This window comes from Micromys minutus, assembly GCF_963924665.1.
Source record: "Micromys minutus genome assembly, chromosome: 7".
NCBI lineage: Eukaryota > Metazoa > Chordata > Mammalia > Rodentia > Muridae > Micromys > Micromys minutus.
In genome coordinates, this window is record NC_137976.1 from 59,829,343 (window position 1) to 59,843,010 (window position 13,668).

Genomic DNA, 13,668 nt, shown 5'->3' on the forward strand with positions numbered 1-13,668 from the left:
AAAAAAAAAAAAATCAAAACATAAAACCCAAAAACCACAGAGGAAGAACTCCATGACACTTGTTTTGAGAATGTTTTTGGAATAAACCCTAACAGAAAAGGCAACAAAAGGCAAATGATCCCAAATGCATACAGAATTCAAGCAACTCAGGTATAAAACTCTAACTCAGTACCAAGAAAATGACCCGATTAAGAATGGACAGAGAGCTGGCAGGATAGCTTGTTTGGTAAAGCTACTAAGCCTGGCACTGATCCCTGGAGACCACATGGTGCTCCTACAGTCTGTCCAGTGCTCTACAAGTCCATATGTAGCATGTACACCAACAAAAATTAGTAAAATGTAATAAAAAGTTAAATGGCCAATTCTATGCAGAAAAACCATGTCTTCAAAACCTAAATCAGAGCTGGAGAGCTGGTTCAGTGGTTAAGAGCACTGTCTGTTCTTCCAGAGGTCCTGAGTTCAAATCCCAGCAACCACATGGTGGCTCACAGTCACCTGTAATGGGATCTGATGCCCTCTTCTGGTGTGTCTGAAGACAGCTATAGTGTACTCATATACATAAAATAAATAAATCTTTCAAAAAAAAGAAAATGAAAAACTAAATCAAACCAAACAAAAAAGCAACTACTTCATGGTCTGCTATGGGTTGGACAAGCCTGATTCCAGTGTTTCAGAAGTACGCCTTGACCTAGAGCCATACAACCCTTCCTGATTCCTTTTCACTTCTCCTGCGAACCAGCCCCCTGATTTTTAAGGCATAAACTTCCTTGATTTTCTTTAATGTTTATGTATTTATTGTTCCTGTTTTTTGAATTAAAAACCATTCATTTGGACCACATATACATTATTTCTATGGCTCGTCCGTGTAATAGAACATGAGTTGCAGCTCATTCATTTTCACTGCTAGGAAGTCACAGAAGCAGATGTACCACAACTGATTCATCTGTTACTCATGAACACCTGAGTTACCAACTATTATGAACACTTACACAGAGTATACATGCATCTACATACATGGCTTAATAAACATAAGGTTGTTCGGAATATGTACTTCTTTAGGGTGTATGTGTAGAGTAGGCTTTCTAGAGCAGAGCATATGTACTTTCTACAATGCTAGATAATTAGATAATGCCAAACTTGTTTTCAAAGTTAGTGTATCAACTCCCACTCCACCAGCAGTGTGTGGGCTTCCCCACTCTTCACGGGCTCTGTGGTATGTGGTATTCTCAGCTCTTGAAGTGGTACCTGAGTGTAGTTCTGTTTTCCGTTTCCTTGATTACTGATGGAATTCCTCTTTGGTAAAGAATTAGCTCAAGTGCTGCTTCTGCTTTCTTACTGGTTCTATTTTTATTTACAGAAATCTTACATATGTTCTACATACCATCTGCATTTATTGGAAATCAGCCTTCTTTCACATTGTAGCTTCTCTTTATTATGTGCAAACTGTCCTCTAAAATGTGTTTTCAGTGAAAAATCCATTAATCGGTAGCTGCTGTGTGACATACACTTCAGATTTTACATACACACACACAGACACACACACACACATATACACACACACACACACACACAAAACAACAACAACAAAAACATAGCTTCAAACTTGCCAAGTAATCGAGAGTGTCTCTGAGTGTAATACTGCTGCCTCCACCTCTCAGTGGGAGAATTACAAGCCAACACCGCCATATCTGTTTTATGCAGTGCTGAGAACTAAACCAAGGGCCTCTTACAGGCATTTTACCAACTAAACTATATCTCCTGCTGGACGTAAGTTTAATAAACCATTTTAAATACTTGCTTAAGAATCCCTTCAAACAAAATAATCTACATTTTAGAGGAGCAAAGGAAGATAAAAATGAATAGGAAGGGCTGTAAGATGGACCAGCAAGTAAGGGCACTTGGTGCCAGACCATGCCAATTCCATCTCTAGAAACCGCACAGTAAAGAAGAGAACGGATTTCCACAGGTTGTTTTCTCATCCACATGCATGTCCTGGCATATACACATAAATAAATGGAAATATTTTTAATAAATAAGAAGATGCAATAATTTTTAGGTCCTGTTTATGAATCTAAAATTAGTAGTACTACATTTGATGCCACTGACTTCCCAAAGTAATATCCCATTCCTTGGTATGAATTATCATATTTACCAAACTTTTTCCTCATGCACAAATGGAATAATTGCCTCACAAGTGAACTGAAACTATCTGATGTTATATAACATAAGGGTTGTATTTTCTAGGACTCTACCTCCCAAAGAACTATGTCAATGAAAACAGAACTTACACCATGCTAGCTGAACATTGCTGGGCTCTTTCCATCTACACGCTGGCTCTGCTGTCACCACCCTGCTATTCCCCTTCCTGCTTCAAATGTCATCCCAGTGCAGAGAAGCCTGCATTATCCCCAGAACCTCAATTTTTAAAAAATCTTAGTTTTAAATAGCTTTATGCTAAACCACCACAATCCCTACCACTCTTTATCAGAACATGTGTGTGAGTATTCACGTGTGTGATCTAAGTAACTACAGTCTCTTTACTCCATTGGGTCCCTTGTCCAGTGTCAGTAAGGTATACAGCTTGTATCTGGTTTTGAGGTAGAAAAGGAAGAAGTATGAAGATGAGTCTTTATTAACATCAAAGACTTCAAATTTTCAGAGAGAGAGAATGAGTGTGAGTGTGTGTGTGTATGTGTGTGTAGGCACAAAGATGTGAAAGTCAGAGAACAACCTCAGGTGTCAGTCCTTGCCTCTACTTTGAGACAGGGCCTCTCTCACTCACACTGTTCACACAGGCTAGCTGGCCTGCAAGCTTCTCCTGTCTTTGCCTCGCACTGCTTGGCAATAGCACAGTGGGCTTACAGATGCTTTTGCAGCGGTGTCCAACTTTTCCTTGAACCCAGGGCATCAGGCTTACCAGGCAAGCACTTTACTCAAACCCCACCTCTCTGTTGGCATGCTTGTGAGGATCTTATAACTGAGTCCATCTTTGCTGTCAGCATCTCCTTGTCTTTTACCTAACAGCTTTGCCTCATTGCTGGCTTACTATTTTCATGGATATAATAAAACTGCTAAAGTGTGATTTATAATATAAACAATAAGAAAAAAATTCAAGTTTCATTTTATTATTTCTCCATATCATTGCCAAAACATACTTTTTCTTATAAAGATGAAGAGTTCTATTTTATTTTTTTAATTGATGTTTTAAACAGTCTGAGCCAGGCAGTAGTGGCACTCAGAAGGCAGAGGTAGGCAGATCTCTGAGTTCAAGGAAAGCCTAGTCTACAGAGTGAGTTCCAGGACAGCCAGGGTTACAAAAGAGAAGTCTTGTCCTTGAACACCCCCCCCCCCAATTAATTCAAGTCTATCCAGTGTATTGTCCAATTTGACACATACACCCACTGAAAGCACCTGAAATGTGGTTAGGTTATCTCAAGGATCAATTATCTATCCATCCATCCTAGATATAAAGTGCACATGCTAGGCAAGTCCTCTACTTGAAAAATTTTAAAGATTTATTTTATGTTTATAAGTGTTTTACCTACATGTATATTTGGGTATTGCATGCAGACCTGGTGACTATGGAAGTCAGAAGATGTGACAGATCACCTAGAACTGAAATTATGGATGACTGTAAGCCACAATGTGTACACTGAGAACCAAACACCCAGATCCTCTACAAAAACATGTGCTCTAGCCAGTGAGCCAACTCTGCAGCTCAGATCTTTAAAAATGTGCATTTATTCTATGTGTATGCATGTGTATGTGTGTGTGTATGAGTGTGCACATGTGGAAGTCAGAAGACAACTTGCTGGAGTCAGTTCTTATAAGTTCTGGATAATAACTTGAGATTGTTGGGCTTGGTGGTAAGCACCTTTGCCCACTGAGCTAACACACAGACAGACATACAGACATACATACATACAGACAGACAGACAGACACACACACATGAATATATGAGAAAGAGAGTATTTCACTGTGTTGATCACTGTTGTTTGATATAGGATTCAAATTCCTATGCTCAAGTAATCACTCACCTTAGCCTCTTGAGTAGCTGGAATACAGGCATACACCCAACTTCCTTCCTTCCTTCCTTTCTCCCTCCCTTCCTTCAATGCTTAAGTAAAACAGGGTCTTACTAGTTATCTTAGGCTGGTCCCCAACTCCCTATCCTCCTGCCTCAGCCTTTTAAGTGCTAGGATTACAAGCATGTGTTTCTACATCTAAGAATATGTATTTTTTAATTTTAATAGCATCTATGGCAAGTGACTATCGCATTGAAAAGCAAATTTCTAAAAAAATTTATAAAGATACACATATCATGATTAATTAAAAACACATTTATTTCCATTTAAGACCTGACACTGTAGTACATATTTCCAAGACTTACAAAACCACCACTGTAGATTAGTTTGAATTCTTGACGAATTAAATGCTGTCTCTATTTTTCTTCTTCTTTTTGTGTTTTACCCCCAAGACAGGATGTCGCTGGCTGTCCTATAACTTGTATTGTAGACCAAGCTGGCCTCAGAGATCCACCTGTCTGCCTTCCAAGAGGCATGTACCATCACCCCGCTCCATTCTTCTTATAGGAAATACGTATTCATTTCTTACAGCCTCAGTTCTTTGATGACACCTTAGTATGTTGACATACCGGTTACATTTCCATTTGTTTTCTAGATTCTTCCCTCCCCATCCAGCCCACAACTTTGTGCTTTTTCCTAATTCTGAGGCCTTGTTCTTTTGTTTTCTGGCTTTTATTCTAAAGACATGTTTTACAATTTAACTTGACTCATATTTGCTCTCTGCGAAATACTATCTATCTGCTCATCTCACTCTACACTCTGAAGCACAGCGTTTAACAGAGAAAGCGTCACATCTATAAAGTAACTCAGATGGTTACTAAAGCTCCTCCAAGCTTTATACCTATGAACTCTGGAACAGACCTAACTAATGGATCATGAACTCTGGAACAGACCTAGTTAATGGATTTTGTTTGCTTTTCCCTCAGGCTTATTTGTCCTCCTTTTTAAAATGCCAGAAAAGACTCATTTTTCTATCCTTGGAGAAAGAATCTGAATGTCTGAACTTTTGCTATCATTTTCTTGAATCTAAAGCTCCAGGTCTGTGTTTCTCTTGGTTGCACATCATTAACTAGCAGTGCTACAAGCCATGATACCAATAAAGGTACTGGGCAAACCAAACCAAGCTTAGGTTTCATATGTGTATGGCTCAGTGGTCAAAAACAAAGCTTTAGAATAATTTGTATATGACCATTCTTGAGATAGGGTCTCACTATCTAGCCTTGAACTTCCTAAATATCTCAGGCTTCCTCAACTTTTTTATCCTCTTGTCTCTAAATCCTGCTTTCTAAAAACTAGGATTATAACATATACCAGCATGTCGGACTATATATAAATTTGAATCCTAGTTCTGTTGCTTTTTGGATGTGAAGTCCTCACCAAATTATCATCTCCTGAGTCTCAATTTTCTGATGGGGGTGGAGTTAGATAAAAATAAGTTAGTACTTACAACACAACATAATCAATGCATGCTTGCAAGGTATCTCACCACGATGCCTGAGCCATGCCCTATTCAGAGTAGGATTTACATAACCTCTCAGGGTAGTTCCACAGGAACACCAAAGTACTGTTATGAAATTAAAGGAGATTAGAACAAACGGTCCTGAACAGATGTGAACCCCTAGATTCTTAAACCTTTCTGTGTGCTGTCTACCATTGCCCAGAATAGCTTTCCCTCTCATTTCTGCCAACAGAAACCCAAGTTGCATCTTCCCTGCTCCAAGAATTCTTCTGTAATTTCTTCTAAAATCTTGTTCACAGGACCATCATCTACTCCAAAATAAACATTTCTCTTTCTTTAAAAAAAAAAAACAAAACAAAACAAAAACTCATTTGTGTTCCTTCCTTAATGTGTATAATTCCTTGGGATTAATCCCTACTACTACAAAAATTAAAAAAAAAAAAAAAAAAAACACTCCCCACCACCCAACAGGATCTCACTATACAGTTCTTGCTGTCCTGGAACTCACTATATAGACCAGTTCTTCTCAAACGCACAGAGATCTGCCTGCCTGCCTCCCTAGTGCTAGGATTAAAAGCATGTACCTTATTGCCAGGCAGTATCTACCTTTTTAAACAAACAGAACCCCCCCCCAAAATAAACTAAAGAAAAATTCTCTGACAACTTCAATTATGTCCCGTTGTAAATGGTGTGGGTGAAAAGTGCTGTTTCTTAGGATGTAAATTCTTAGAAAGCTACTGCTTTCTACCGAGACATTCCATACTTAATGAAAGAATAATCTATGAACCAACTCTGATACAATTTACATGGTTGTAAAAATTTATAGTATCAACTATGCAAAGTACTTAAACTACTTACTGTAGGTCTGAATGCAGACTGCAGAGATGATTCTGCAGAGATGATTCAAGTGGTTAAGCGTGTGTACTGCTCTTGCAGAGGACCAAGTGGCTCAGTCACAACTGATGCCCTCTTCTGATCAGTCTCCTTAGCACCTGCATTCATATGTACATACCTACACTACACACAGACACACACACACAACATCTAAAGAGCAGTAAGTCTGAATTCATCAAGTACCTGCACGTAAGCTTCCCTTTCAGTATCTGCACAGTAGTAGGAGTATCTGAGTTACTTTTCCTATGAAAGTGGGTTTAGTCATATTTAATCCATGTTTTTAACAAGATAATATATCTTAAACATCTAAGGATGAAGAAGAACTAATACTTAATAAATTATGTCACTGGCATTAAATTGCCTATTTAAAACTATTTTTGTTCTAATTACTAAGAGCTGCCAAAGTTAAAAATGAATCTGGTAGAACAGGTTAGAAAAATACTTTGTGATCTTTTTAATCTCTCCTTTTTTTTAGTATACTTTTAATCAGATAAAGTGTCAAACAACAAGAACAACACCTTTGATTTAATATAGTAACTAGAATGTTAAAGTATGAGTAGTGATATACATAAAAAAATCAGAGCTAAAAAGAAAATTTTTTCTTTAGATTAAATATTATTCTTCATAATGCCTGGTTTTGTCAACAAAACTTTTTATTTCTGATGGCTGAAACTTTTGCTCCTAGAATTACTTAAGAACAGCTGAGATAATAAACTAGCTATGCTATCTTTTTCTTCACCTTCAGGCTTAGCACAGCAATCAGCACTGAATCCCCACCTCAATACGAAAACCAACCTGAAAACCACCCTGCCAGCCAGCCCTCCCGTAAGCAATTCTTAATACAGAAGGCTGGGAGGGGCATGAACGACAAGTTTACATGATGTCACCAACACACATAAAAAATTCAAGTAACTGTTCACAGTAAGCAGAGGAAAAGTTTCTTTGGAAATTATAGTTTCTAGGGGTAATCTAACATCTTTATTTTCATTTTAGTTTTAATATTTAGTGCAGTGGTGTGTGTGTGTCTGTGTGTGTGTGTGTGTGTGTGTGTGTGTGTGTGTGTGTGTGTGTGTGCGTGTGTGTGTGTGTGTGTGTGTGCCATTATGTAGGTTCTGGAGAACAAACCGGTTGTCTGTCAGGTCTGGTAGCAGCAAGCGCCTTTTTACCCACTGACCCATCTTACCAGCCCAGCTCTATTTTTTCCAACATTAGTGATTGTATGTAATGATTACCAATCTGTGATGACTACACACACTTAGGAAAAAATATTAACTCTAACATTTAAAAATTAAGTAGAAAGAAGATGAAACAATGTATACCTTACACTCACTAACCACATAAACACAAAATAGTTAAACCACTTCGGAAGGGACCCCTCCCCTTATATTTATGTAAAATAAAAGGACTCAATTCTTAATCTACTCCCTGAGGAAACTATATTTAAAACACAAGAGGAACACACATTATAGCATGTTGAATACCTCAGTCTCCATACATTGTTTCCCACAGCTAAGGAAACCAAATAATACTTAATTCCCATTCTCTTTCCTGTCTTAAACAATATAAGGCGCAGAAATGTTTTTAAAGGGAAAAGCAAATATAGATCTGGTAGACAATATCCTACAAAGTTTTTCTTCTTTTTATGTTTTCTTGGGGGATAGGGCAGCAAGAATGGAAGGCCAAAGTTCTGAGCACCTAAAGAAGGCTTTTCTTTTCTTTTTTTTTTTTACAAGTACTTTTCAGTAAGTCAGAAGGAGGCGAAGAAATAAGCAGTTACAGCGTTGGAGTCCACATTACACACACATACTCGCACTCACTGGGGAAAACGCCAGCGCAGACCTGGGTCCTTTGACAATGCAGCACCCAGTGTCACCCATACTACGATGGAAGAACGTGCTTGCCACGCTCCAACTCTCAGCAAAGTCAGTTTGGCATCCCAAATCCAAAGTGGCCTGCAGACACTGGGTTAGGCAAAAGTGGACGGGCGGGCGCTGACAGCGGGATAAGAAAGATCGTCAGTAGCCTCTAGCCGGCTTCGGAGATGCTGCTGCGCGCCGCCGCACCCCAGGCTCCGGGTCTGGCCAGGCCGGGAGGGTGCGCGGTACGGCCAGCTGTCCCCGTTACCCCGGGAGCCTCGGGCCGGCCGCCACGCTCCCCCGCCCCCACCCCATCGGTCCCGGGTAGCAGGGATGCCCGCGCCCCGCTCACCGGCCCGGGTGGTGTCCGTCAGGTCATGGTTGGCCGCTCCCCGGGGAAACTCCCTCAGTTTCCGGCCGCTCAGGCTCAGCACCCCGGTGACCGCCGCCTCTTCCAGGGCTCGGTCGACCGAACGGCTCCAAGAGCCCGGGCCAGGACCGGGGCCCAACCCAGGGCTCGGCCCACAGTTAACACCGGAGAGGTTTCTCCCGGACCCTACTGGGCCAGAGTACTCCGCAGCCGCTACCACAGCCACCAAGCCCGCGGCCGCCATTTCCCAGCCGACAACTCTCCGGCCCGGCTCTGCGCATGCGCCACCCGACCCGCTGGGTGGGCGGGGAAAGGGGCTCGCGGACCCCGGACAGGTCTCCCGGACCGGCTATGCACAGCTAGGCAGGCGCCTGCCTCTCCCACAAGCAGGTTTTCCAGGGAAACCGAACGGACGCCTGTACTCTGGGCTCCCTAAAAGGCCACCACAGAAACCATCCTGAACAGCCCTCCAACCCTCAGTGGTGAACTACATTAAACAGCAAAGATTCTTAGCACCGTTGCTGCCAGAAACTTGGGCACTTAGAGAGGACTCCCTGGCATAAGCCTGAAATTGTCTCTCAGACTTGTCACCGTAACCACCAGAAGATCCGAGCTGAAATTTGTGGACGTACTATTAGTTCTTGAAGGGGAAAAAAATACTGTGTGCGCGGAATCGGCTACAAAGTCCCTAATTCTTGTTGAAATTGTTAGGTATTTTAGATTTTTCTTTTTATGAAAGAGCTCTTAATGAAACCTAGTGTCTTAAATACTATGGCTGTTTTGCACAGATTTTATCACTGACTAGAGCAGAACAAATAGTATTTAAGTCTAACATCGAAATCTGGCTAGAATATAAAAGGTAGGGATTAAATTTAAAGCCAAAAGACCAAAAAACGGAAACCATTCAAGTAATGAAAAATACCATTCACATTTAAACAAGACCTCCCTAGTCCTTTATTCTCCCAAATCTGTTTTAAATTCAAGCCATCCCTAACATACGAGGCAAATGTCACTTACCATCTATTTTAATTTGCTGTGCAGAATTTGAGAGCCTGTCAGATAAAGTCTCTTTCCTAAAGAATTAGCGAATCTTATTTTGGAACTCAAGGAGGCCAGTTACAGTAAGACCAAACAGTGCTAGGGCTGAGCGTGAGGACATGATCATCTACCAGAGTTCACCGCAAAGCAAGAATGAGTGAGATTTTGAATAAAAACCTGACGAGTTATTAAATAGAACAGTATGACAAGAGCAAAATTCCAAATGGAAGATCAGCATACACATATTCAAGTATGATTTTCGGTGCATGTGAGAGCGTTAAGACACAAATGAGAAAATCCATCACAGAGCATGAAAGAAAATATGAGGTGAGAAGCTATGTGAGGTGTCATTCACCACCCAACGTCAGGGAAGCCCCAACAAGCACTTTCCTGAGTTTCCAAGTTCAAGAAATTGTAAATATGTTTCAGTCATAAAGTTGATTAGAAACTGTTGTCCAGAGACCTGCTCTGTCAGCCCTCTTGTTTTGTTTGATAAGAGTCCCACTGTTGCCCAGACTGGCCTTGGCCTTCCGACCCCTGAGATACAAAGCAAGTATGTGATAGCTGAAGCCACGTCTGGCTCTCCACTTGTGTGACATTCTAGCTTCTTTTACGAGTTCCACAACAAATTATTAATGTCTACTGATGAGCCGTTTCATGGTAAGTAATGGGTAGTCTTAGTCAAGTAGTATTTATCCAATATATGTGAATTTTCTCATCTTTTCTGAAAATTTGTAATTCTTTGAAAAAATACTAAATTAGCGAGGCATATGCTGTAATCCTAGTACTTGAGAGGCTGAGGCAGGAGGATCCAGGCCAGCCTAGAAACAAAGGAATACCTGTCTTGGAAAAAAAAAAAAAAAAAAGATTAAGTTGGGCTAGCAAGATCATGGGGGAAAAAGCTTGCCACACAAACTCAACAACCTAAATTTAATCCACAGAGCCCATGGTAAATGTGGAGAACTACTCTTTAACCTCTGTTGTCCACTCACACATTCCACACACAAACACACACTATATAATCCCATAGAATTGCCAGGCATACCTTTCCACATGCACTATTGTCCTCTTGTTACTTTCTATTTGCATGAATTCTGACAAGTTCTTAGCAATATGGCTTCTTTTCCTATTGACATGAACACTACAATCTCAGTGTGGTAATCCTAATCCAGGCCTGATGTGTAAATTGAAACTAGTCTGTTTGACTTGCTTTGAAGCCATTAGTGAATTAAACACAATATTATACACACTTCCCATATCCCAGGGAGATACAGGAAGGCCAATCATATGAATAAAAAGGAAGCATGGAAATCAAGATTAATAGATAGGTTATATATTAACAATAGAGAAAAAAATCAAGGGGGAAATCGAAGTTTTTCAGAATTCAGTATGAAAGTCTGTAGATATCTGAAGGCCAAAATAAATAAAGAGGTCTGTGGACGAGGGAGAAATGAAGATGCTACACACACTATTATGTGAGAAAATTTCTTAAAAAAAAAAAAAAAATGGGTGGGTGGGGACCGGCTGGGAAGATGGCTCAGTAAGTAGAGTTCTGGTGGGGACTGGCTGGGAAGATGGCTCAGTAGGTAAAGTTCCTTGCATGGCCTGCACTCGGAAGCAAGCCAGGTGTGGCCACATCTGTGCTGTAACTCCAGTGCAGTGGAGAGGGGACACACTGAGGGCTGCTAGCTGGCAGCCTGGCTCCAGGTTTTGAGAGACTGTATCTTAAGAAAACAATGAAGCAGGATCCTTGACATTTTCATCTGGCCTTTGAGCACACACATACACTACACCATACACATATGAAAAGGTTATTTTAAACTTATTTGAAAATGGCGAGTCTGAAGAAAGCTGGAGCAAGAACAGGGGGCTCAAGTCAGTCTATGAGCGCTAGTGAGATCCGGTCTCAATTAAGCAACTAATGAATGAAAGAATCAATGAAAGTGGGTATACGCCTGTATTCCCAGCTACTCAAGGCAGGGAATGACTTGAGCAGAGGAATTTGAATCCTGTATCAGACAACAGTGGGCAACACAGTGAGATGTTATCCACATATACTCTTATGTATGTATATGTGTACATGCACATGTAAAAACATATGCATACACACAATATGTAAAATCAAATCTCAGGGCTATATGGTGGCTCAACAATTACGAAACCTGAGGCCCTGAGTTCATTTCCCAACAACCACAAGGTGGCTCACAACCATCTGGAATGGGATCTGATGCCCCCCTTTGTCATGCAGACCAATACTCTGAAGTCAGAGCTCTCATACACATAAGTAAATGAAGTAGCAGTAAAATTAGTGTTGTAGTCGGCTCACTGGCTAGAACTTGTGGCTCTTGCAGAGACTCTGGGTTCAGTTCTAGCACCCACGTGGTGGCTCACAACTCTAGTTCCAGGGCATATGATACCCTATTGTGACCCTGGCAAACACCAGGCACACATATGGTACATAACCTATAAACTCAGGCAACACACACACACACACACACACACACACACACACACAAAGTTTTAAAAACCTGCCATAAAATGAGAGTTGGAGGGGAAATTCTTGAGATGTGTAAAGACTTTGGTTGGGTGTTTCAACTATGAAATAAATACAAAATGTGTAGAATTCTCATCCTATTTCCTCTTTTTTTTCAACCTTCTGAGATAGGATTGTGCAGCCCATGCTGTCTTCCACAACTGACTTTCCTGCCCCTGCTTCCTGAGTGTTAAGATTACAGGCATGCACTATAAAACCTAGCTCCTTGATCTTCATAAAAGTAGGTATCATGAGTTCTCAGAAATGGAGTCTTTGTAGAAAGTTCATACGGTAAAGAACTAAGAGTACTAAAAGGTTGTCAGCAAAGGGGACATGAAATCAACCACTTTATTCAACTACTGTTCTGCTATAAGAAGCTGAACAAAGGGGCAGTAGAGGCTATTCAGTCTAGGGCACTGACAGACTCCCCTTCTTCCTGTTTATTTTATAGGCTAAAACTTAACTCATTCAGTACCAGAAACAAGTTTCACTTCAATTTTAATAGCTTTCATAGAGACACTGAAGAATTTATTGTGGGTACTTCTTAAGACTCTACTTCTAAGATTAAAAACTTGATATATCACAGACTTTTTTAAATTTAAGAAACGGACTTGATTATTCAACAAATGTTTGGTCATTTTAGTTTTGGTTTTGCTGAGACAAGGTTTGGCCCTGCCTAGCCCAGAACTCACTATGTAGACTAGAATCTGCAGCAATCTTATTGCCTGCCTCCGAAGTACTGAGACTACAAGGTGTGTGCCAACATACCTGTCTTTCTTACTCCTTTAATAGGGCCTATTTGACTTTAAAAACTTTATACAACAAAGCTTAATGTGATTTTCTACTTATTAGAGAAAATGAAGGGGGGATGGGCTCAGGTGCGTGTGCACATGGGCACCTGGAAGCCTGTAATCACGCTGCACACATCAGTCTCAAGACAGCATGCTGTCTGGGGTCTGTTCTTTGCTCCCGTCACATGGGAATCAAATTTCGGTCGTCAGACTTGGTGGTAAGCACCTTTGCTCACTGAGTTAGTAGACACTGATAGCCATACACACTCGGTAAATAGCTCCCTATTCATCATTAGTATGACACACACACACACACACACACACACACACACACACACACACACTAGGATATCTCATCTGAGTATATTTAGAAGTCTACAATTTCCAAGCAAATCTTCATATCTCTTAGTAGTCTACAGTATCCAAACTTCTTTTCATAAATGCTTGGGGCACGCTGAAGTGTGTCAAAGGGGCTGGAGAGATGGTGAAGAGTGCTCACTGCTCTTCACCACCTACATCAAGCTGCTAACAGCACCTCTAACTCCAGCTCCAAAGGATCTAACACCCTTATCTGCCCTTCACGGGCACCAGCACTCGAAGTGAATACATGCAAGTGTACAAATACGTAAACCAATCTTTGA

At 40.8% G+C, this 13,668-nt stretch overlaps 1 protein-coding gene across 5 annotated transcripts in view; it reads right to left on the bottom strand.

Moving 5' to 3' along the window:
* LRCH3 (leucine rich repeats and calponin homology domain containing 3) overlaps positions 1–8,915 on the bottom strand; it is a gene marked incomplete at both ends in the record, with an annotated part of 95,646 nt that extends 86,731 nt beyond the window's left edge. For 4 of the 5 annotated variants that reach the window (XM_080918738.1, XM_080918737.1, XM_080918735.1 and 1 more), the window contains one exon: positions 8,648–8,909. In XM_080918738.1, coding sequence (XP_080774864.1) covers positions 8,648–8,909 — 262 coding nt within the window. Of the gene's footprint in view, positions 1–8,647 lie in introns of all 5 variants that reach the window. The other variant, XM_080918739.1, reaches the window with a different exon arrangement.
* Positions 8,916–13,668: the final 4,753 nt, after the last annotated feature.